The 27,019-nt window shown below is 39.9% G+C and overlaps 1 protein-coding gene across 1 annotated transcript; it reads left to right on the forward strand.

Moving 5' to 3' along the window:
* The first annotated feature begins 1,657 nt into the window (after nucleotides 1–1,657).
* On the forward strand, nucleotides 1,658–26,766 carry LOC128740777 (protein artichoke). The gene is made up of 11 exons (XM_053836344.1): nucleotides 1,658–1,754; nucleotides 1,968–2,293; nucleotides 13,289–13,432; nucleotides 13,513–13,617; nucleotides 13,878–14,004; nucleotides 14,445–14,641; nucleotides 14,771–14,926; nucleotides 25,871–26,017; nucleotides 26,164–26,320; nucleotides 26,398–26,526; nucleotides 26,594–26,766. The coding sequence occupies exons 1-11, from the start codon at nucleotides 1,658–1,660 to the stop codon at nucleotides 26,764–26,766; spliced, it is 1,758 nt and encodes a 585-aa protein (XP_053692319.1).
* The last annotated feature ends 253 nt before the right edge of the window (nucleotides 26,767–27,019 follow it).

The raw sequence follows: 27,019 nt of genomic DNA on the forward strand, positions 1-27,019 counted from the left end.
GTTGCTAGTGCAGATTTGTGTTCAAATCTCTTAAGTTTTCCACAGATTTCCTAAACACGTGACAAGATTAACGGGAAACTAGCAGTCATTAACTTTTCGTCGGAAAGCCCCATTTCGGAAGCAGTTTTTGGGTCCAAAAGTGGGATTCTGTTCATAAAAATGCAAATACTGCATTCTTCTTGCCAATCTGAATACAGCGAATATATTTTCATGAACAGAATTTTTGTTTCAAACAAAAAAACTGCTTTTGAAATTGGCAGAATCGATGACGACTAATTTCACCTTAATTCAGATTATTTCCTAGCCGACAAAATTCGGTGTCAGAATTAAAATAGTTTTTTTTTTTTGGTTTTCCAGTAGTTTTTAACACTTTTTAAGAAAACTTTAGAAGAGTATACCTCAAGCAGTCTAGTGGGTGACAGGAGTAAACGCGCACGGGACAGAATTAGAAGTGAGATGTGACAATCGGAAATAAATCCTGCTTTCTTAATAGCGTCTGATTATAGTCGAAGCTCAAGTAGACTGAAACGATACGCTGTGAAAGAATAGCGAAATATCACGACTTAAATATACTATATTTAAGCCGTGGCGAAATATAATTGCACTGAAAAAAGTCAATAAACCCGAGAAATAATACTATTTTTTACAAAAATCTGGCGTCTTTGTTTGAATCTCTGTACTTCATGATATTACTGCCATGAATTAATTGATGTCATTATAAGTTAATGTTCTCTTTAGCCTTAAGCCTATTTTCTCTTTAATAATAACACACTTTCCGTCGTTGTGTTAATTGTTGAACAGAACATCAACAGCGTTAAATATCTACTCTTAAAGTGTCAGCATGATTTAATGCACTAACAATAAATCGCCGGTTTCGAACCTCCTCGCCGACAGCAATTAGCCTAATTAATAAGTTCCGTTGCTGATAATAATCATCTCCTTTCGCTTCGTTGCTTTTTATCGCCTTAACCCTTTGTAAGGCAGTGCCATACAACTTTTTGAACTGACTCATAACGGTAAAATTTTTGTTTTTGGTTCAATAGTAAGTCATTTTACTTGTATTGTATCAAACCATAACCATAAATTACGGAATGACAAGTTGAGAGTATGACTTGTAAACGAAAACCGTAATGCCAAATTATTAATTTAGACCGATTTGTATTCGAAAACAAAACAGTTTTATGTGGCATATTCTATCCACGTATTCAGGTCCTAAAAAGGGTTAATGTAAATATGGCACCATCATAACTTGCGCTTGGGCATTGATTCGGGAAGGAATTAATTTCTCATATTACCGAGTAAACAAAACTAATTCTAATTATCAAGACGGCTATCTTTTCTGGAATGCTAAAATTATCGGTCATAGGTACATAGAGCGAGACCTAAATTTAAAGTCAACAATATGAATACAAGATTATCTTTCCTAGTTAATGCGGCTATTAAAATGATTAACCTGTCTTGCTTTAGAGTCGATTTATCAGTAGTCTGTATATCAAATCTATTGAGCTATCAGTATATTGTTATCATCTCTTTACCTTCTCTTAATTTCAGAAAAATGGACCCATTTTCGATCAACAGCCCAGTCCACAGTTGGAACAGCAATGAATGGAGAAAATCAATCCTCCCATCAGTACTGCTGCTGGTGGTTTTAGCTGGCATGCAGCCATCCTTCAGTGAAGCCATCAAACGATGTCCATCAAATTGTGACTGCAGTCTCGATCAAAAGGGGCTCTATCAGACATCGTGCAGTAAAGGTGAGTCGCTGAACTTTTCATCACGATCTTAATAGTCTATCGTGGCAAAAAACGAAAAATGTTAAATTTAGCAATGACTGAAAATTCGTTATTTATCAATCAGTTTCAAGTGCGTTCTCCGTTCAATTGTCGAAACCAGATTCATCTTCTATCATTCCATCGACCATTTATTAATATTACTTTTTTTTTCTCCCCTACCCTACTTTATTCCAGTCGAATGGAAATCCATTCCGGTGTCCGATTTCGACCGGGAGGTGGAAGTGATTCTCATCCGGGGCTCGAAAAACTCCCTGACCATCGGTCCCATCCTGCAAACCTTCTCTCGGCTAGAGGTACTGACGATTACCAATGCGAACGTGCCCGCCATCGGTATGAACTCCTTTTGGGGACTCGTTAAACTGCGCCTGTTGGATCTTTCACGGAACAACATCACGCAGATCATCGTCGACAACTTCCGGGGGCAAGACAACCTGCTGGAGCTAGATCTGTCCAAGAACCGTATGGAACGCATTGCCAGCGGAACTTTCGGCCATCTAAAGGTAAGTGGTTATGGGAGAAACAAAAAATTTTCACATCAGCTTTTCCTTCCGTCTGCTGCTGGTGCCGACAGACAGAGTAGTAAAAATGTAAATAACAGTCCAATTTCCATGATAATTTCTTCCGAAGTCGAATGTTACGGTTATTATTTACTTTAAATGTCTCGTTCTCTTGCTAATACTGAACGACAGCCGTACCGAGTGCCAGCAAAAAAAGTAGATATAATAAGCATTTCCCATGATGCTGCATTAGCAATTCTTATAACCTACTACAATTGAATTCGCAGTCTGCCTTTCTAGGTTCCAATCCTGGATAGTGCTTCCAACTATTGGAAAAACTCAGTTATATTTTCAAATTCAGAGCCAAAAACTACTGGCGTATATCTAGCAAGTCTAGCAACACTGCCATCGACCAAAGCGGGGCTGATGGTTCCCCATCCGTTGATTACGGTTGATTCCCTGTCTAGAGTGGCAGGTTTCTTCGAACAAAAAAAAAACGAATGTACATTGGTGCTTACATTTTATGAATTTACCCGTTCCAATCGAAAGAAGCCGGTCGTCGTGTGCTGCCGTGAATAAAAACATACGGTTGTACCTACCTACCGGCGGAATTATTCCGCAGTACACTATCGAAACCCGATGTCGGGGCGATGGTGCCGAAAGGTGCGAAACTGATTTTTTGTTATGCTATTGGCGTCGTCTGTAAAGGAAACGAAAATGGCTCTCCGGGTGAGAAAATAATTATCCTGAAAAATTAGGAATCTGCACGATTGCTGCAGCAGCTGTGCTGAATGACTGAATTACAAATTTACAGACTACCGAAATGGTATAATGTGAAAATGTTGAACGGAAATAATCTTGTTTTGTATAATTACAGCAGCTAACTGATTTTTTGTCAACGTAGTAGAACTTTTACAACTTAAAGGGTATAAAATAGTACCTGGCTGAAAATACTTTTTTCATCTCATTTTTGAGTCAATCAATCACCGAATCGTCTATATCGAAACGAGCGTTTTCAGATATCAAACAAAACTAAAAGCATTCCATCAATGCATATCTCATCACTGACATCTACTATGTCGACGTTATTAGTTTGTAGCATAAAAACGGCAAATTAAAGCTTGTGAACTGTTAAATTTCGGGGGCAGTGAATACACATAATAGAACACAATATAGCGGATTTCAATCCGAGCTTGAGGGGACTTCAATATTGTTTTTGACACATTTTGCATGTGATAGGATGAGCTAGATAAACACAACAACATAGCGCACATCAGTGAGCAACAAGGACTATTAATACGTGTACACATAACGAATGGAAATGCGTCAATAAATAATATTGAAATTTTCCCATCTGTCATGTTTAGTCGATCGAGACCGTAATGGGCTCCCGGCCTTAGATACACAATATTTGTATTTTTTAGCATTTTTCAATGAAAATTGTACTAATTGGAACGGATAGAGATTTAAATTTTCGGTAAATTTCAGATACATATTAGGAGTTGTATTTGAAAGGTGATCTCCCACTCGGCCTCGAGATACGACACTGCTCTAATAAGCCAGTCGTCGTATGTTTCAATAGCAATAGACTGTCGGAGTCAAGGATCGTAGCACTAGCCCTGCAATTGGGCTGCACAATAGCAATTTAGCTGCGACGTCTGTCAAACAAAACAAAAGGTCAAATTCCGTCGAAAACTAGCGCCAACTTGTTGCTTTCGGAAGCTACTATACCCGGTAACAGTTTATTTCTTCCAGGGGTATAAACTTATCAGAACAATTCAAAACCCGAATTAATCCACCTAGCGGCGTGACCTAGCCTTTCTACTGCCACAATAATCATTATTTAATTTCTCAAGAACGTAATTGTAGATGTATAGATGTTATCTTAGACTATATTTTTAAATATCCGTTCCGTATTCCTCAAAATCCTTATTTGCCAGTAAAATTCACAACGTATTGTGTAGAATAATTATATTTTCTTTCCTTGGGTGCGTAAATACATGTAAGCGTCATTTATGTTACTTGATGAACACCTTATTTAGTTTTATAATATTTATAGAAAAATAATGTAAACACAAAAGATAATTTTTACAGACTTGAATGAATATGTATAGAAAATTAGAAATTAACCCTCTAACGGGTCTACAGACTGCCTTAACTTTCGGGCTTCAGAGCCACATACGAAACTTGTTTTGAATTGACAATATGAAGTATTTGTTCGTAGCAGATTTTTTTATATTTTGATATTAGTACCATGCATTCAAAAGTTAGCATCTTTGAAAAACAAGAGTTCAGAAAAATTATTATTATATTTCGCTTTTGAAGAAAAAGGATATCTACAACAAAATGATTGATCTCAAAATTTTACTATTGGACTGCTTGGCTTCAATTTTGCAATATATCTGAATTAGAAAAAAATTACTGAATAGAGCATTAGATATGAAAACGAGAAATGGAACTATTTCTTAGCTAGCACTCCTTCAGATAATTATTTTTGCATGAAAATCAAAACTTAAGCTTCTTTTGAATGTACTTTCATGAAAAGATAGTCATTAGCTTGATCGCATCGTTTTTACAATGTTAGAGGGTTAGGAAAACAAGATGAGGTCGAAAAATAGTGCCAAAGCTGCGCCATAAACATGCTTGAGAATGGGAAATACGATCGATATGATTCCCAGTGCTTGTCTTTTTTGATTTATTTATTAAAACATCTGTCCTTTAAAATATCACTAACGAAAACAAATCTTACAAAATTTCTACTGTGCAACGTTTACTTCCTATTTTTCATATAACATTTCTCTAGTATCTATTGATTGAAAAGAGCATCTATTGATGCGCAGAATTTGTTTGGAATTTGTACAAATTTATTTGGAAAAATCAACTCACTAGTATTTTTGATTCTATACACCACTATACCTACATGCTTAAATAAACTGCTTTTCTTTGCTTTTTGCTATTCTTGTACAATTGTGAGTAACAGCAAGTGAAGAAAATGACAATTGAAATCTGAAATCAAAGAAAAGAAAAAACTTTTCGATTGAATCCCACTATTTAATATTTATTTGCAACAGATACGTAGTTCACCTACGACGTGCAGGCTTCATCAGTGTCTTATTTCAAAGCGTATACGTATCTGTCGCGAATAAATATTAAATAGTGGAATTTAGTCGGTAAAAGCTTTTTCTTTTCTTTAATTTCAGAGTTCGTATTCCACTAAGAGGCTTCAAAAACTTCAGACAATTGACATGTTTCTCACTTTTCTTGAATTTCGTTGCAAATTTTAAAATTGCAAATTGTCATCACATACATACATACATACATACATATATACATACATACATGCATACATACATACATACATACATACATACATACATACATACATACACACATACATCACACACATCTTATACATTGAATACAATCAACATTTAATTGATATGTTTTGATTTCACACGTTTTAACGGTTTAATATACGGTGCTTAAGTGTTAAAGTTTGAATAACTTTTGAATGAACCGTCCGATTTTAAATAACTCGGTTTCGTTTGATAGATCTCAGCAGTAATTTTCAAATAATCATGAAATGTGTGATGTTTTTCATTAAATTAATGCTTATATGTTACATAAATATGTTTTAAATACTATTTTTTCACATTTATTTATGTAACTTTCAAACTACAAGTCCAATCGTCATGAAATTTGGAAGTTAAGGGTTTGCAAGGCTCCTGTTTCATATGCAATCAATATTGTTCAAATCGGTTAAGAGACCTATGAGATAATGAAGTCCCATATTTTTCGTATTTTTATACATAACTTTTGAACTAAAAGTCCGATCAGTATGAAATTCAATAGCGACCAATGGGACACCTAGACCTTTCATTTGACACTGAGAACATTAAAATCGGCCCAGCCATATCCTAGAAAAGTGAGTGAGATTAAAAGCGTCACATACACACACACACATACACACACACACACATACATACACACACAGAAAATGCTCAGTTTTCGAAACTGAGTCGAATGGTATATAACATTCGGCCCGCAGGACCTTCTTTCCATTTCCGGTTTTCCAAGTGATTTCTATACCTTTATACTATATATTTATATAGTAGAAAGGCAAAAATGTTTCAACGCTAAATGCTTACTTTTACTTTTTCGGTTATTTCGCTTATCGAATCTATGCCGAATTCAGGAGCCGTCTCTACATTACTTGGTCTTGGGCTGCCACTCTCCAGTCGCTCCTAACACCCGCTGTTCCAGCATCCTCGTCAACAGCGGTCATCCAACGAGTACGCGGTCTGCGTCGAAGTCGTCGGCCTCTGGCGGATTCTCTGCTAAATATTGTTTTCGCTGGTCTCTCATCCGGCATCCTTGTTACATGGCCAGCCCATTGTAGCCTGCCGTATTTTAGTCGCTTCACAATATCGGCAGCTTTGTACACTTGGTATATTTCATGATTCATGCGCATGCGCCACACTTCTTCGTCTAATATGCCGCAAATAATTGATCGCAGGATCCTACGCTCGAAAACGACAAGAGCTCGTCGGTCGCTCTCTTTCAACGTCCACGCTTCGTGACCGCAGAGTACCACCGGACGAGTTAGCGTCTTACAGAGCACGAGTCTTGTACGGAGTTACATGCCACGGGACCTCAGCTGGCTACGTAATCCGTAAAAGGCCCTGTTGGCAGCCGCTATCCGCCATTTCACTTCACGGCTCACATCGTTGTCACATGTCACTAACGTACCAAGGTAAACAAATTCGTCGATCACTTCAAAAGTATCTCCATCTATCATCACCGCAGTTCCAACACCCGAAGGGCTACCATGCTCTCTACCAGCCACCATATACTTTGTTTTGGTAGAAGTTATGATAAGCCCTATCCTCGCAGCTTCCTTCTTAAGATACGTGTACGCTTCTTCCACAGCTCTACGGTTAACACTGATGATATCGATGTCGTCCGCGAACCCTAGGAGCATATGAGATTTCGTGATGATGGTACCGCTTCTCTGCACGCCTGCCCTTTGAATAGCACCTTCCAATGCAATGTTGAACAGCAAGTTCGATAGTCCGTCATCTTGCTTCAGACCATCTAACGTCAAAACCCAAGTAACAATTCTAAAGCCACATGGTTTTACTTGAGTTTCATGATGGTTTTATTGCGGTATTAATCATTACCTCTGGGTTTATTGTGGTATTGCGCAATACCAAGAGGATACGAGTCCAAACACACTTATAGCTAGCTAGAAAACCATTATAAAACTGCTAATAAAGAAAATTTATTGTGGTTGCTTATATTACCACGTTAAAACTTGTTGGCTGCACCAGTTGTTGCGTGGCAATACAAAATGGCGCACATATCAAAATTGATCTTATAGCGGTTACTTATCAAACCGCAATAAATCTGTTAGAGCTATTCAAATGGTAACACCCTAACCAAACAGTTTTTTTGCTACTATTATGAAGAATACCAAAGTTCAACACCAAAATCATTTTTTATGCGAAACCATATTGCCATATTGTAGTATTTTGTTTTAGCTCGCTAACAACAGTTCATCAAAGCAAAGTGTTTTGCAGAAAGAAAGTTATTATCAATCGGTTTTCCTGTCAGAGGAAGCAACTAAAATGGTTTTGCTAGAAATTGAGTTTAACTAACTGAATAACGCGTGCAGGGCGCTATATCTCTGCATATTACTGTTGATAGGAGGAAATGTTTATCAACTTAGGGACTATATTGGCACACTTCATTGTGCCTGATTTTTAATTTCAGATATAATAAATTTAAGTTTGTCACGAGGTTTTCAAGCCATCGTAAATCTCGCATGTGTATAATATTTCTCGATATTAATTTTCAAACTATTGTTCATTATGTAGTATCATTACCATTATATTTCATTTATAAAAAAGTTGTATTTTTGATCTTAATTACTGGTAGTACACGAAAATTTCCGAATATCCAGGTAGGTCTCATACAACTGGTGCTTACAAACTGAGAATCTTTTCGTATGGTAATTTAGCATCGTTTGCTTTCGTGTCTCGCTCATTGCATTTTTCTGACAGCGGTTATTTTAGAACGCCATTTTGAATTCATTAGAGCACACTTAGCAATGGTGCGTTTACAAACCGGAACTTTTATTGAAATCTTATAAACGTGCATTTTAATCGTAAAATCGGTTACCTAGGAACATCGCGCGTTATTTCTATCACATGATCATCAAATATCAAAAACTTAATACCTTTTATACAGCTTAAGGAGAAGTCAAAGTCTTTAAGCAAGTTCTATGATCAAAGGATGCCCAAATGGTATCTCGCGCAGTCAATGTTTAGTTTTTGATGAATTGCCAAATAGACACGTTTGTCTCAGGATAGCTTTCGTGTACAGCAACAAAGGTCTATCGGTATTTAATAACTGACCGCGCGCGATTTCGAACGAATCGCATATGTTGATAGTACATAACGTCGGGTGCGGTAAATCGATTTTTCATAGTTTTTTCTTATATCGGTATGTCGGATCTCAACTACCTGTTTCGCAATGGCCACGTAACCAAAAACGACCTCAAACCGTTCGCGAACTCGAATGACAGTGCCTCGGTGGATCTAGATCAATTCCTTTCTACTAACAACAACTCCTTCCTGTGGCACTTGTGGATGATGCAGAGGATTCCTCGGTCTCTAGTAGCAGCAAGTGTCGGACTAACATTCCTTTCCCTCCCAAATTGACCTGCATGGGCGTGGCCAGCTTTGCTATTGATCATCATAAAGAATTAGATCACCAGAAAATGCACACTGAGAACGATCTGCTACCTCCTAGTCCCAAGCATCATTCTGATGGTTCTTTGTGCAGTCTCAGCTGATCTAGATCAATCGCGGGCAACTCACGGGCGGTCAAACTATGCTATGCTATGCTAAATTGAGTTTGACTAACTGAATATTTTCAATTTGTTAAAACAACCAGTTTTCGAAAATTGCAAAATTTCAGTGGCGCGCTGATGATATGGTCAATATGCACGATGAAATTAAATGCGCACATACTGCAAACCATAGAAATTGCTTAAAATTAAATAATTATTCTATGGAATATTTTTTCTGGTCCCTATAAACCAATTCGATCAGAATGATCTGTCAGTAAAATTTAAACTTTTCTGATCGCGGATATATTTTCAAGTTGACAACTTAGTTAGGTTTTGTCAGAAAAGCGATAAGCGAAAAACTTTTTTAAATTATGGCGATGGCTGTCAAGCAGCGAAAGCTTAACCGGTTTTATTGCTGCTTTCAGCAGAGCGTGATACGACTACTTGAGCTTATAACCTGATTCTTATAGCGGTTATGAAAACATTCTGAGGAGTGGGCCACTTGGTCAGAAAGCAGTTTTATAGCGGTCATCAGAAAGTTCTAGTGGAGCTCATAATTTTATTAGCGGTCGGTTTAATGAAAGTGGTCATGAAAACCACTATACGAACGTAATAAAACTTGGAATTGTTACTTGGGAAACGAATCCGATGTCTCACCCGCTATCCTGACGCTTGATTTTTAACCATCAAGGGTAGTACGTATCAGCCTAATCAGTTTTGTTGGAAAACCATGTTCAAGCATGCCACGGCTCGTTTCGTTTAACTGAATCGTACGCCGCCTTGAAGTCTATAAACAAATGATGAGTCTGCAAGTTGAATTCCCGAAATTTATCGAGAATCTGTCCAAGGTGAACATTTGGTCCGTCGTGGAGCGTCCCTCTCGAAAACCGCACTAGTATTCGCCAATAAAGCTTTCCTGCAACGGCCTCAGTCTGAGAAACAGGATGCGAAAGAGAATTTTGTATGCAGAATTGAGGAGAGTAATACCTCGATAATTGCTGCATTCGAGCCGATGGCCTTTTTGAAAAATGGGCATATGAGACCTTCCAACCAGTCCGTAGGTAATTCCTCCGCAGTCCATACCTTTAGTGTTAGCCTGATGGATTGCACAATACAGCCGTTCGCTCCCGACTTTCAAAAGTTCGGCGAGGATGCCGTCCTTTCCAGCTGCTTTGCCGTTTTTCAGTTCTCTCGCTGAATGCTATGAAAAAGTGAACCAAACTAGGAAGGGCTGCACACCTAAACTTGACATGTGTAGGGACGAGGGAGGGGATTTAATCACAAACGAGCGCAAGGTGGTCGACAGGTGGTAGCAGTATTTCGATGAGCACCTCAACGGCGATATAGCAGCAGGAGATGCAATGGAACTTAATCTCGGAGTCCTACAAACGACTACAGCGTGCCAGTTCCCGATGTCGTAGAAATCTGGCGAGAAATTCGTCAGCTGAAGAATAATAGAGCCGCCAGAAAGGACCGACTCCCGGCAGAGTTCTACAAAAATAGCCAAGAACCGCAACTGCACTTCATTGGATGAAGAGCGTCGTAGTAGAATACGAAACCTGGAAATTAAATAAAAAGAAAACTTGCCATTTTGGTTTTGGTTGTGTTTTTTGTCGACTGGATTCACTTGTAACTATTGAAATATTGGCATGGGCAGTCTTCAGAAAATATCAAGACATAGATTTGATCTTTTCCCGACGTTTCGACACTTTGTTGGTGTCTTTTTCAAGGGGTACCGTGGTAAAATATATTTTTTAATGTTAGTGTTTTAAGTTGCTTACCGTTTTCCGGACAAAGTGACGCGGCTGATCAAAGCTACTCTGGAGCGAATGTTGTGCTATGTGCGCGTTTCGGGGACACTCTCGAGTTCTTTCAAATCGCGTAGAAGGTTGCGGTAAGGGGATGGACTGTCCTGTATGTTATTCAATATCGCTATTGAAGGTGTGACCCGGCGAGCGGGCATCGAAACGAGAGGAACGATCTTCAACAAGAGTAGCCAACAAGAGTAGTCTAGCCTTCGCAAACCTCGCTATCATTCCTAGAAACCTTGGGACGGCGGAGGCAATCTACGCCAGACTAAAAACGGAGGCTAGGAGGATAGGGTTACAAGTCAATGCGTCGAAAACCAAATATATGTTAGGAAAAGGCTCCAGAGAAAGCAACGTTTGCCTCTCACGGACAGTGACTATTGATGGTGATGAACTGGAAATGGTTGATGAGTTCGTATATCTGGGATCTCCGGTCACCGCCGACAAAAATACGAGTAAGGAGATCCAACGACACATTCAAGCTGGAAACCAAGCCTACTTTTCCCTCCGTAAGATGCTTCTATCTGGAAGCATACGCCACCGCACAAAACTGGCAATGTACAAAACGCTAATCAGACCGGTAGTCCTCTACGGATTTCAGACAGTAACTTTGCTTATGTAGAGCATACGTGCACTTGCCGTATTTCAACGAAAGGTGTTGCGGACAATTTTTGGCGGAGTACAAACGGAAAGCGGAGAGTGGCGATGGCGTATGAATCACGATCTACAGGTGAGATTCCCCTCGTACACCTGCCGAAAGTTAGGAGATTACGGTGGGCTGGCCACGTCGCAAGGATGCCAGACGACTGTGCAGTGAAATCCGTTCTCTTCTAGAACCCCACCGGCACCAGGAATACAGGGGCCCAACGTGCTAGATGGCTTGACCAGGTTAAGGCCGACCTGCGTGTGTCGAGACGCGCAACAATGGAAAGGAATTCTTTATCGACAGACTTCGCAGCCGGTTATTAGAGTACATGATAACTACGGGGATAGTGCAACGATCCAGTTGACCCTAGCAGCATCGCCCAGCAAAAATTCGAACATACGACGACTGGCTTATTAGACCAGCATCGTACCTCGAAGCTAACTGCACGGTTAATAGTACTAGCGAACTGACATGACGTATAAAGAAAAGTCCTTTAAAAACCATCGTCCTATCACATTTGGCTTGCACACTTGCACCCTCTGCTGTGTATGTTGCGGAGTAACTTATATTTATAGGGATTTATACTGCAAGGTTTTTATATTTGTATAATTTTATACTGAAAACTCAAACCAACACCCATGCGCTGTGGTTAGACAATGTTGCGAAACATGCCCATTTGAAAAATAATTGGTTTTTGCATGGACGATGCAATTATTGCGATTGTCTCGTTTGTTTGTCTGTGGTGTAATTATTACTCGAAACCGTCCATATTGTTATTGGGAACATTCTTGTTTAAAACCGCGATGTTTGGTGAAAAGCAGTACCTATGTTATGCTTACGTGCGCAACAGCAAAAGAGAATATCGAAACCGAGTCTTACAAGGGGTGACTGGTGACAAGTTTTCTACCGCATCAAAGGGTGTACGACACGAAGAATTCTGAAATTCTGAAAAAATCCGTGATGTCTAAAGTAACAAATATTATTTACATAATCAATATTCGTACGCACTCCTCTCACGTTCTGATAGTATATTGCTTCGATAATAAACAAAAGATTGTCACTATTCTAATCCGTGTTCAGTATCATACTTTAGTATTGACATTTCTTTTTGAAATACGTATCATTGAATTAGTGTTGAATTAGAATTAGGGTCTCAGTAAAGATTATAAATTTTAATGTAAGTTTTATTTTTCTGACTACAATTACCAACAGGTTAAATTGTTCAGATAATAGAAACTAAAGCAAATCGAATGCAGTTGAATATGGCGTTACAATGGTAGATTATACAACGGTGGCGATTCAGACCCTTCCACTCTTTCAAACGTATAGTTTATGTATAGTAAACAACACAAACAGATGTGCTATCTGCAATCATCCGCGTTGCATATTAAATTTACGACTAAATTGTTGCACCATTTTCCAGGTAATCCATTTTTTAGAGTGCAAATTAACAAAATAAATCGAAAAAACTAAACCGATAAATTCGCACGCTGATTTTTGCTTCTTCTAAGTTTTATGTCTACGAGAAGAGTTGGTCCGTAACTTTAAATCATTCTGCAAATCTCTGCTCGCTGTTCGCAAATGAAGACTAATGTTTGCCGCCAGCAGCACAAAAGTCCAAACCGGAATTTATAACTGTAGTAGCTCTAAATTATACATGCATCTCTCTCTCTACTCTACCTCTTTCGCAGAGTCTAAAATCACTGAACCTGGCAGACAACTCGATAGACGAGCTGAACGCCCGGCTGTTCCTGCATTTGGCCAAGCTCAAGTATCTCGACCTGAGTCGAAATCCCATCGACGATCTACCGCCGGAGGTGTTCAAAGATGTCCAGGTAGGGGAGGATGTAATTGAATTTTCCACAATTTCCGCAAACTGTAATTTTTTTTTTGGTATTTATTTTGCTACCACCAGGAATTGAAGGTACTGAAGGTGAGAGGTTGTCACCTGTTGAACGTTAACCCGCAGGTTTACAATATGCTGCCACACCTCACGGAGCTAGATTTGGGCCAAAATCAGGTGAGTTTAACTTTGCTCGAACTTTTGAAGCATCCTCAGCACTTCAGAAACAGAATAAACAGTTTTCGAATTGATTGAAAATTACCGTTCGATCTACTTAACATGAGCAAAATCCGTAACCGAACGTAAATTCATGTATGTGCTCGTATGTATAGATGATGGCTGTTAAGCGAAATTGCTCGTCCGGTATGAATTTTTTACACTAACGACATTTTGCTTGCTCTTCTTCCTTTTCCGTCCCTCCCCACTCACCTCCTCAGTTCACCTACTTGGTGCGCACGGAATTCAAGGACCTGAAGCGACTTCGAATACTGCGTCTCGACGGCAATCAACTGTCTGCCGTCGTCGATAGACTGTTCGAGTATCAGAAGGGACTCAACTTTCTAGGTAAGTTGAATATCATTTAACGTTTCTGCGTTTTTTTTTTTGCTCGGTTCCTTTTCTCGTTTCGGTGGTAAATCGGATACAATGAATATTGAATCTTGAAAGAGCGGACACTAACAACGGCTTCCTGTTTGTACGCACGCTATCAGCGTATAGGAAGAGATGCAAAGCGTAATTGTTCGAAGCATTGTGCTCAAAGGACTTTCAATAAAAAAATTGTATTGCTTATATTGTTTCTATGTGGTTTAATATGAAAGAATTTAAAAATGCACAGTATACGAACAAATAAAAATTCACACTGAAATGGGATTTGATGCACTAACAAACAACTGTGGTTCCGATATGTCAACGCGTTCTAACCTATCAGCGATTTTTTCCCATCCATAATGTCATCAATGGAAACGGTAAAACGTTATTCAATTTACTCTCTACCATCCTTGCAGATCTCTCCCGGAACCGACTGGCAAAAATATCGGAAAAAGCTTTCGAAAATTTATCGAATCTGACATATCTGGACGTATCGTACAATAAATTATCGCGCATCGAACCGGAATGCCTGGAGCCGGTAACCGGTCTGCAGACGTTCAACATCAGCGGAAACCTGCAGCTGGATCTGATGGAGGTGAATCCAACCTTCCAGGTAATCTATCAAGCAAACACCCATATGATGCTTCGAAAGTCCCGGCCCGCGGTGACACCCCGCTTTCAACCGACACACAAATATGTATACACGACTGAGCGAACATGTTCTCTATCTTCATATTGCCAGATGATCCCGAATGTCAGCACCCTGGCAATAGCCGATATGGGACCGCTTCCGATGAAACTGTTTGGACCCTTCAAACAGCTGCGGGCGCTCAACCTGTCCGGCAACCACGTTGACAACAACACACTGCAAATTATTCTCCCGTTGGCGCGTTTACAGGTGAGATCGTTTGGAAATTGAATTTCAGATAATAGAAAAATAGTGCTCCCGGAAGTTCTCGGGCAAAAACAACCTATCATTACCAGCACAAGCTGCAATACAAATGGCACCAAATTTTACCAAAGCTTTTTATCAAACTGAATTTCGTTGATTTTTGCTCATTTCGTTCTCCCTTGAGTCGCACACAACGTACCAGTTTCTTTCCTGCCATCAACAGACAATTCGGAAGTAAAAATCTATCATTCATGTCCTTACCATTATAACTACGATATATTCGTTTCCGGATTTTACTGTTCAAAAATATTAGACAAAAAAAATATGAATGTACAACCGCAAACAGCTGGCTGCCGCTGAGCACAGGCGAGCACCACCGGGCGAGTGCAATCCATTTTACCAGGACGCGAGTTTTGTGCTGCTTTTTTTACCTCTCGATGCCCCCATTCACTAATAGACAACCCATCGTGCATCCATTTCCAATTTGTTCACCTATTGTGTGTGAGTGAGTACGTCGTCGTCCTTGTGGTGCGCTGGAGGAACCCTATCCTACCAGCCGAACCGGGGGTTGAATATCAGCGCGACATCTTTGTGATGTATCACACGTGGGAATGGAGAAGCGTGGTTTTTCTCCCCGGCTTTCATCTCTTTTTCTGCCCTACCCAGCTTAATCGGGAGTTGAGCAGAAGAGGGTATGCATTTTATATTATGCAACACAAGAAGGGGGAAAAAGTGACGCAGTAAATGCTCTCCAGATATTGCTGGCAGCCACCACAGCATTGCATCGCATCGCATCAATGCATTACCAAACCATCCGGCTATGAAAGTGTTCTGTTTCAGTTCAAGAGCGGAGCAGGTCGCCAGGAAAAAAAGAACAACTGTGTGCTTTCTGGTGGGGAAATTGATCACGAATGAGTTCTAATCCTGACAGTCGGAGTGTTACAATGTAAGCCATGTGTGAAGAGTAAATTATGTTGGTTGTCACATGACAACTTGCATGAAATAAAAAGTAGCAAGTCACTGACTGATTACGTGACAGCAATTAGTGTAAATTTAGCATACTGAGTAACAGATAAAAATAGTTTATTTCGAGTGCAGATCTTTGATGAGGATGAAAACCATCGGGAAAACTTACTTTAAGCAATGTTAGTTCGATTTTACCGTTAAAAACTTGGGCAATTTTGAAAATTATAGTACAAAATAGGCCAAAGTTTCGAGAAATTTTGTACACGGGCATTCTTTATGGACCTATTCAAAATATTCGCGATTACCAATTTTCCCCAAAAACTTTAGAGAATTTTCTCCGATACGGGTTATTCCACGAAGTGACCGAGAAAAAGTTCAAAAGTGTAAACGACCTTCTCAGAATAGGACACCACACGAACCGTTGCTTTTCAAGAGATGGGACTTTTCTAGTGTTAGTAAAATTTAAAATATCCCACTTATCCATGTTTACCTACCTACAAAACAATCATTAATCACACTTTATTTGTGGTACAGTTAATCTGTTATGCTTAATTTTCTTAACTTCTGCCTAATTTTGATCAAAAACAAACTTTTCCTATACCTCTCAATAGCATCTTACTACCATTCTTCCGTGAGCCCGGAAAAGTGATTTTGATATCGTACGAGAGCCGGGAGCTGAATATGTTTGCGTCATTTCAATTCGAAGAACAACATGAACGCATTTATCACGTGATGTGAAAAACAATGTTTATCAACCTTTCACTGGTTAAGGTGTCAAACATTAAGTTGCGATTCCGATTAGCGATAGATATAAAAGAAACTGAGATGCATGAGAGAGTACCGTCGATTCGGGTGAAATTGATCACCTTGGACCAACGAGTAAAAAACTCTTTATTCTACGTTTATACTGATTCATAAAGCTGAATATGCACCCATCCATATAAAGATTGAGTTACAGGTCAAAGTCACTTGGCTTTCAGCAAGATTGATCTTGTAAATGGCTTGATTTTTTAAAATTTACTATTTTGTTCGAATCGCAATTTTCAACATGCCCGATAAAACTCCTTGCTGTTAACACAAATTTCGTTGCAGAAGGAAATTTTGATAGAACTAATTCGATTCTCTAATTATCTGGCTGTGCTTTGATAATTTCCATGAATAAAATTATGCGACAGAAATTGTTTGATTTGACCTTTTACGAAATAAAACGATTGATAACATCATGAACTGAGGCAACATAGATTTCTAGATCGCTATGGGTGCGAAATGGAGCTGCCACCTGCGAAAGTTTATTCTTTCTGTGAAGCAGAATGGAGATTTATAAAAGGGTGCAAAAGACAGACAATACTTCGCGCAAATTTTACAAACGCTCCATATGGCAGTTGCATGAGAGTGCAAGAGATCGGTTTGTGCTTACATAGCGAAATGCAACTACACATTCAAAGAGACAGTCAAGCTCCCGTATATGAGGAGAATTAAATTATTTGTTTCACTAGATTGGTGAAGATTGTATACGAAAATCGTACATTTACACATATATACAGCAATGTTTAAACAAAAACAAACGATTACAATGCTAAAATTGGCTTAATATCTTTTCTATCGTTCATATTTATTTAGCAGATGCATCAACCATGCTAATGTAGAGCTGACTGTTTGATTTTTGTGCTAGTTGCTGTACGCGATATTGTTGCCTACATACAGGCAATATCTCGATTACGCCACATTTTATACTGCATGTTAGGTTATTGCTGTCAGAGCGTATGGTTTAATAGCAATATCGTCTTGATTTCTACGTGATCAATTTCACCCGTTATTTGTAAATTTTCAATTTCACGATTACATTAAGTTTTATCTAAAATAAAACTATTTATATAAGATATAGATGATACTGTCGTGTAGCCAGCACTACAGTACTTATTTTAAAATTGAATCATCTTCCTAAATATGTTTCTATTCAAAGATATTTAAAAAATACTCGAAAAAGTGATCAATTTCACCCGAATTCACGGTACTGTTGCTGCGCTGAGTAAATTTATTGTCGCGCAAAATTGGACTGGTTTCAATATGTACAATATGCGTTACAAAGTAACGACATCTGTTGTATTCAAGAGGGAAACGATAGTTTCAAGCGTACTCTCGCGCATGGCGCCTGATGAAACACTAGCGCTAACTTCTGTTCTTTATTATCAGAAACTAGGGGTGGTGTCCTATTGCATTTTCAAATTTCATTATAGGTCAAAAAGTAAAAATCCCAAATTTGATACCGGTTGGACCTCCCATCGATCACTTTAATTCAATGGGACCAACCCCTTTTTAAAACCCTGAATTAATCCACCAAGCAGTATGACCTAGCCTTTTTACTGTACTTACTTCTTACTTCTACCAGCATAGCGCGTATCAAGAATTGTGTGGGTATCAAGAATTCCTCTCCACTGTACTCCGTCCTAGGTTATTGGTCGCCAATTCGTCGAGCGTCTCGACACTCGCAAGTCGGCTTCAACCTGGTCGAGCATTCTAGCATGTTAGGACCATCTATCGTTTTGTACTCCGCTAAAAATAGATCGCAATATCATTCATTCAAATACGGCAAGTGCACACATGTCTTCCGTAAGCGTCAAGTGAAGTCCGTAGAGGACTACCGGTCTGATTGGCGTTTTGCACATCGTCAGCTTTGAGCGGTGGCGTATGCTTCTTGATCGAAGCATCTTGCAAAGGGATAAGTAGGCTCGATTTCGTTGGATCCAGTAGGCGTCGATGAATCTCCTTACTCGTATTATTGTCGGCGGTGACCAGGCATCCTAACTATACGATCTAATCAACCACTTCCAGTTCATCGCCGTCAATAGTCACTGTCCGTAGAGGCCCAGTAAACATTTTCATATGCATATCAGAGCAATAAATGAGTTATATGTACTTATATATACCCTGAAAAATCGTATCTGATGCACAAAACAAGCATATGCGTACTAATTTGGAGGCCATATACGTACTTCAAAATATACGTTAACAATTCAACTTTGTATGTCTTTGTATGCGATAAGATCCGACTCAAAGCGATTAGTTTTATAATGCTATACAATTCTATACTGGAAGCCGTAAATTAATCACTTGGTATCGTCCAATACGACAAAATATAAACTTTTGTGCATCTCATTAGGCTATATTTACGATCCTAAATTTATTATAAATCAATAACGATAATTTTCGTACATTGATATACGAGTTGGTGTTTGCTGGGGGGCGAATTCTTGGACATTTTTATAGAGTTCTATTGGGAGTCAGTCCTTTTCGATGGCTCTATTATTTTTTAGCTAACCGAATTCTCGCCGGATCTCTTAGACATCAAGAGCCGGCATGCTGATATCGTTTGTAGGCATTTCTAGGTAAATTTCCGTTCCGTATTTTTCTGTTTTATCGCCATTGGGATGCGCATCGAAGTACTGCTTCCACCTTGTCGACCATCTGGCGTTCGTTTGCGATCAGGTTGCCCTCCTTACTTACTTACTTACTTACTTTAGATACTTGTTCGATGACAATCCGTTTATCGAATCCGTAGCGAATTCAGGAGCCGTCTCCAGGTTTCTCGATCTTGGACTGCCGCTCTGCAATCACCCATAACACACGCTGCTCTAGCATCCTCGTCAATACCGCCTACCGGGTCCGCGGTATGCCTCGAAGTCGTCGACCTCTGTCGGGTTCTCTACACAATATTGTATTTTACAGCTTGCCGTGTTTTAGTCGCCTCACAATATCCGCATCTTTGTGGACTTGCTATATTTAATGGTTCGTGTGCCTGCGCCACGCTTCTTCTTCTAATTGCCGCCAGGAATTGATCGTAGGATCTTATGCTCATTGGCGTAGCTAGAGGGGGTGCCTGGGGTACCAGGCCCCCTCCAGAAATTTTCCTCATTGGAATTGGAAACCGGGAAAAAACTAAGTGTATATGCTCCTGCTGTGTAGATATTTTCTTTTTCACTAGGCATCGCAAAAGCGTAGTTGTCGTCGTCGTCAGTAGCTTAGTAGCCATCCCGGCTCATGCTGTTTCAAGCGTTCGTCTCCATTCAACTACATCTTGGGACACTCGTCGCAAATTTCCCAGTCACAGAAGTCGGCCAGTTTCGACCTGGTCGAGCCATCTTGCACGTTGAGCCTCCCTGTTCCTGATGCTAGTGCAGTTGTTAAAGAGAACTGTTTTCGTCGCACTGTAGCCTACTGACTTTCTCCAGATGACGATGGCAATCTCTCCAAACAGTGCTTGTAGCTTATGATTCATACGTCTCCGTTACTCTCCGCTTTCAGTTTGTACTTCGCCAAATATCGGCCGCAGTACCTTCCACTCGAACATAGCGTATACCTAGCGATTTGCGAAGGGCAAAGGAAGCCTAATTTCCCGCTTACATGCGCAACTAGACCCCTTATTAGTGTTATTGTCCGTGTGCACCAGCAATCCCAAATACACGAACCGTCGCCGCCATCAACAGTTACCGTCCGCGAAAGGCACGCGTTTATTTCCTTTGAGTATTTGGTCTTGGCCGCATTTATGTTTAGAACACTCGTCCTAGATTCCGATTTCGTTGGATCACCCTTTCAAATGCGGTGTTGTATAACATGCAAAATAAGCCGTCACCTTATCTCAACTTTCGCCGCGTCTCAAAGTAACTCGAAAGTATCCCCGAGATGCACACGAAACACAACACTCTCTCCAATGTAGCTCTGCTCAGTTGCGTCAGTTTGCGCGGACCCTCATCAAGCCCGCCTGGTATTGCCCTACAAAACTGTGCCCTACAAAACTTGTGCTATCGATGAAAGCCAGAGCAATAAGATCATAATCAAAATTTTTTTGAAAGGCACCCCCTAGGCCCCCTCCAGAGAAATTTGCTAGCTACGTCAATGCTTATGCTCAAAAACACCAAGAGCTCGTCAGTCGCTCTCTTTCAACGTCCAAGCTTCGTGACCGTAGAGTACCACCGGGAGAATTAGCGTCTTACTTAGAGCACGAGTTTTGTACGGAGTTGCAGGCTACGGGACCTCAGCTGGCTACGTAATCCGTAGAAGGCCCTGTTGGCAGCCGCTATCCGTCTTTTTGTTTGTTCGATTTTATCGACGTTTTTCGGCGAAATAAGTATGAATATTTTCAAATACCAGTTAGTTCGGACGTTTCGAGCTACTGCTGGTCTTCGCTCATCATCTGCGGACAACTTTTTCGTCCATTAGGTTCTACTTGGTTTATCCAAGTAGTACAGAATATCTGTACTCGGATTAGACTCGGACTTATATACTCGGAAACTACTGAACCAATCGGCATGAAAATTTGTATGCAGGGGCTTATGGGGCTAGGGAAGGTTCTTATGATGGTTGGAGGCCCCTACCCCTCTAAGAGGGGGTCGAGGGGTGGGTCAAATTTTGAGCGAACTGAGTACAGTGCAATGGAAGCCAAAAGAAATCAGCTCGTCGAGTAGTATGCCTTGGTGGAACGTGAAATCGGACTCAACTTAGGAGCTCCGAGCTGTCGTTATTACCTCCTAGCAGATCAAAGATGAATAGTCGTTGGAGCAAAGTCCTCCTCCTCCTATTCGCCAACGTTGGCAGACGTATTAAAGCGCATCGATGGTCGTAAGGAGGTAGTCGAATTGGATCATCCCAGGACAGCAACCGCAGGCGTACCGAACGAAGGAAAGTGGTAGGGCGCCCATCCAAACGCCCCATACTCAAGGATACTGCGTACAATCGCACAGTAGAGAGACGTCAAGTAATAAGAGTCGGTAAACTGCTGCGTATTCCTTTTTATGAAGCCCAGAATAGCGTACGCTTTAGCAGTAGTAGCTGCAATGTGCTGAGTGAAACTCAATTTATTGTCTAGAAGAATGTCCAAATCTTTAACAGAATCGACTCGATCCATTTTGTAATCGAACAAGGTGAGATGCCTATTTCTGCCGAATGAGATGACATTACATTTCTGCACATTCACATCCATTCCGTTGAGTTTACACCAATTTAACAACGAATCAATGTCGGATTGTATGGCAGAGCCGTCTACACTGGAAGCAACTACCCGATAGAACTTCAGATCGTCGGCAAACATATACTCGGACGATTTTATCGTGGAACACAAGTCGTTTACAAAAAGAATGAACAGCAGTGGGTCCAGGTGACTTCCTTGAGGCACACCGGATTGAATCTCAAATGGTAGGGATTTGGTTCCATTAAGGTGAAACGGTACTGAATCCCAACATGGCCGGGAAAATGGCGTGCATGTGAGAAAATGGATGCCATCGATCCGGCCATGTTGGGATTCAGTACCGTTTCACCTTAACACGTACGACTGCAACGCGACTGGTGAGATATGACAGTATCCACCGTGTCAACCATTCAGGAAATCCCATTTTTTCCAGTTTCGCTACCATCAAAGAATGTGGCACTCTATCAAACGCTTTTGCAAAATCGACATAAACCGCATCAATTTGCTGACGTTTTTCAAGTGCACTCATTAGTGAAGAAACATATGGCATCAAGTTGGTAACTGTCGAACGTTTTTTCACGAATCCATGCTGCCATTCCGAAACTAATTGAACTCGAAAAATTTTAGACTCTTCCTTAAAACATTAGTCAATAACAATACTATCAAAAAATATCTATATAGTAATGCTAGATAATTCAGGACGAGACAACCGCAGGCCTCGAGTTTTGCCAGCGTCCCACTTTCGGAAGAACGGCCACTGCCAGCGGGCAGTCACCTCTATCTAGGTTTATTTGTTTTCCCAGTTCCAGTTGGGTCCGAACGAACGAACGAGCGAGTAAGGAGAGGATCTCACCCGCGAAATTGTACTTTTCGCGAAATGGTATTCCGTGAAATACTATTCCGCGTTATGGTCAACCGAGAATTGGTTTTCCGCGAAATGATATTCGGCGAAGTGTTATATGAGCATATGAGGGAGATATTATTTCATAGTTACGTGAAACGTCGAAGGTTGAACTCCTCAGAAACTTGCAAAACTCGAGATCGTGACAAAGGTCATCCGAGATTTACGATTTATGCAGAGCATAGTTTAATTTGTGGCAATACAAAGTTTGCCAGGTCAGCTGGTAGAAGATGGAAGTTCCTTCTATTGTAGTAGTAAACAAATTTTTAGAAGAAGAATTAGATTACTACTTCAGTTGGGTTTCCGGTTGATTCAATCAATCCGTATTCGAAATTCCTCTTATATTGTATTTGAAAGTGAAATTTGTTGCCATCTTCTGTGCCAACCCTGGAATATTGTACCTTGTATTTCGCTTGATTTGGTATCGATCTCAATGAAAAGCCGGCGTGATATATTCTTTTTCTCATGTGCAATTTTGCCTTTCTGGCTCCATTAACAGTGTGCCATTTCATTTGCGCTGCAAAATATAATCCATATTTTACCACGAAATTCAATCTGAAAGTTCGATTTGACAACAGATCGCCAATGTGATATCCAACTTGTTCACCACTGATTGACTGACGCGCCCCATTTAACGCGGGAAGCTATCAATTCACTCTGACCCTTTCCCTCTGTCCCGTTACATGCTACCGGCAAGTACCTTAATAATGTGTAAGCAATACACATTACAGGCTAATCCTCTAACATGGTATTTCTTTCGTCATCTTCAATCTTCAAATCTTGAAAATCAAAGCGACTTCATCTTAAAAATAGTTTTCTCACATTATCTCTTAACTAGAATGCAAAGACAATCCTAAAATATTGATGCTTAATAATAGTTTAAAAGCAATCCTCATTAATGTTGGTTCAAATGCTATTTTTTCGTCTCAACAACAGGAATTTAGACGACGACATCCAACACATTAGAATCAATTTGCTTTTAGTTGGATGGGCTCCAACGCACGCAGGGTACAGCTAGTTTAAACCAAAATAGATAAGCACGCTATTGGAGTTTTTGTAATACAGCAAGCTCCATAAAAAGCTTATAAACAAAAAGTTTATTATTTATAAACAAGCTTTATAAATTCTATAGAATAACAGATTCTATAGAATAGAATAACAGATTCTATAGAATAGAATAACAAACTATATAGTCTAGTCCGTTATAAAATGCAACAAAATTAAAATTTCAGCTTCAAATCCTTCGCAAAACCTTATGATTAATTCAGTGAAAATTAAATATAGGGACATGACTGACGCTTTAAATAAAACGGCATGGTCCTTCCTCGTATACCTATAGAACTTCATGTTTCGATTCCCCGGGAGAATCAAAACAAATCAGTTTTATTGGTAACAAATATTGATCACTCTGTTTCTTAATTCGTTCCATGCTTCGTGTTTCGCTTTTTAACCTATATTTGCTAAGAGAGCAACTAGGGTAGATGATCCATTAGTTGCGCCACTAAGCACAATATACCTTCATTTTGCTTGTTTATTGAGGTATATGCTTCAATTAATGCTTGTGGGATATGAATTTATCAAATACAAGGTATATGTCACAAGGCAAGACAATTGCTTTCGTTGTACGAGAAGCTTTATAAAGAAAAAATGAATTTTCCGATTCAATTATATTGTACCAACAGTTGCGCTAATGTTTCCTTAATTAAGTTTGATGTTCCTTTAATTGTGTTATTCCATATACATTGCTAGGTTGCTAAGTGAAAAAACATCGTAGCAAAACTATAGATGAGCGCCTATAGTTGTGCGTTCCAACTGCGCGTTAGATTTTGGAAAATTGGCATTTTAGCAAATAATGCTTTAATTTTAAATAGTGTAGTCTAACTACCAATACTTCTAAAAACCTGTTTTATATAATGAATGTAATTGTTTTATCTAAAATGCTACGGTGACGAAAATATGCATTAATAATGAATAGTAGCGCAACTATTGGTACTACCACAACTACTGGATCAACTACCCTAATACCTACTAGGTCAGTGTCACGTCTTGTCAAATTTTACGTTTGGATGGTACGAAAAACAGTTGCTTTGATTGTTTCTAACGGCTAACAAACACGCGACCAACTTCGTGACTGTTGACCACAAATAATATCTTCAATCAACCGAGGAACAGTACACGTTTGACAGAAAGAGTTTTAGGGTTTAGTGTTTCATTTTTATCACAATCTGAAAGTTGATTTGAATACGTTAATATCAATTCTCAAGTTCGCCCAACACCGTAATTAAATGGGTGCTATAATCCTGCATGATGGGGAAAGTAAAACCGAAAGATTATAGGGTTTATTTCTAATTCCCGTCGTAGTAAGTAAAGCCATTCTAATTTTCATCATTTGTTGGATGGATTTAATGAATACTCCAAAAGTTTTTGTGCTGATTTGACTAAAACACACTTACCTTCCGATCTGTGAACTTTGAAATCACTGAAAAGCGATTATTAAAGCATATTATTGAAATTACACAACTGACTTTATTTCTTAAATTCGTCGTACCGTTTTGAATTCCGTCCATCAAAATTTTTCATCGTCCGAACTAAAAATCACAACAATGTTTACGAAGCTAACGTGCATGTATTTGTGTAGAACGGCATGACAAATGTTATTCTGCAAAATTTCTGAAGGTCAGGCAAGTTTTCCTGGCTGTAGAATAACGATAATGTCTTGCGTGAGTTATTTTCATTTATGAATGACGGAAATTAAAACGGTTAGTTGACATTTTCTTCTTCGACGCACGAAAAAGAGTAGGAAATTTGGCTGGTAGGACTTCTTTAATGATAAAAAGCATTTAAATAGATCTCAGCTCACTTTGATTGATCGCGTATGATAGACAACAAACTAAAATATTAAGGAATAACTAGTTTGGCATTCTGTGTCATAAAAATGCTGATATTTTTAACAATTTGTGTTGGATAGGACGGGAATAGGCAATTACAACGAAGCAGCAACAAACCCTACCTATTTGACGAAACAAAGAGAGCTCTATTTAGCAATTCATCTTTCGTCTCGTCTGTCATAAAAAAAAAGAAGCTGAATATGTAAATTCTTCTTTTGTCACTCCTTCTTCAGTTGCTGGACCTGTCGCGCAATCAGTTGTCCGGGATTGAGGACCGTTACACCTCCCAGTTGGCCCACATCGAGGACCTGAGGATAGATAATAATCCACTCATATGCGACCGGTGCCACATGGGAGCGATAATCGAGATGGCCAAAGAGGTAAGAGAGACCTTCCACCCATTTTCTTATATTCAACATTTACCGACGATGCAGATTGGCATGATTGTTGGGATGACGATAATGATAAAAGTAGAAAATGTCTGATTTCATTTTACGACCCTATGTCCTTTCATCAAAACCTGCAGCTACCATGGAGGGAAAAACCGGAGTGCTTTCTGCCGGAACGTTTGCGAGGCATCCCGATCAATGACCTGGAGCATTTTGCCATCGAGGACTGCATGGAGGTCATTGTCGACGAGGACCATGATGCCGCCAGCACATCGCACAATTTTCTCGAGCAAGGTACCTACCTACCTGCCTATCACAGGTTACAATGGAAAACCGTACCGGTTGGATTTCTAATGATCTTTCCTTTGCAGCCGGAAGTGTCAGTGTTCTCGCCTTCTGTGGGCTGTTTTTGTTCGTTATTCTGGCGATAATTGTAGTGTCAACGGCTATCTGTCTCTCGAGACACCGAGCCAGATATTACACGCATGAGGAGAAACGAGGTGAGATTGGATGTTCGGATTAGCTTTTAACCTTACTAATTTGGGAATAATTTACTTTTCCCATCAGACTCTACACTGGAAAAGAATGGAACCGAAACGTCACTGCTGACGGCGGGTAGTGAAATCAACTTTAAATTCCCTTACACCGACCGGGTTTGTACGATTGATGAGATGTGCATTCCAGCGCCGCCGCCACCACCCGGCAAGCCTACTACTAACGTCATCGAACGGTTCGATTAACGAACGATACACGGTGATGGCCAGGAAAGTGGTTCCGGCACCGCCAGTGCTACGACCACAATCGCAACAGTAGCCATCATCGGTGACGACTCGTCGTCAGCTTCGGTTGTGGGCCTCGGTACACCCTCCAGTGCCATCACCACCAGCAGCAGCATGGGCAGCGGTAGTAGTACTTCCGGAGGGGCAGCAGCCCCTCTACCACGTGGTATTTTAAGAAACAATAAGAAGAGGGATGTGTTCTAGGAACATAAAC

The sequence above is a fragment of the Sabethes cyaneus genome, chromosome 3 (genome assembly GCF_943734655.1).
Source record: "Sabethes cyaneus chromosome 3, idSabCyanKW18_F2, whole genome shotgun sequence".
Taxonomy (NCBI): Eukaryota; Metazoa; Arthropoda; class Insecta; order Diptera; family Culicidae; genus Sabethes; species Sabethes cyaneus.

Bases quoted from the DNA above. Each gene is read 5' to 3' on its own strand.
- LOC128740777 (XM_053836344.1), top strand. From the start codon at position 1,658: ATGCAGCCATCCTTCAGTGAAGCCATCAAACGATGTCCATCAAATTGT. The intron at 13,433-13,512 runs GTAGGGGAGGAT...TGCTACCACCAG, and splicing joins AGGTGTTCAAAGATGTCCAG to GAATTGAAGGTACTGAAGGT. The intron at 13,618-13,877 runs GTGAGTTTAACT...TCACCTCCTCAG, and splicing joins TAGATTTGGGCCAAAATCAG to TTCACCTACTTGGTGCGCAC.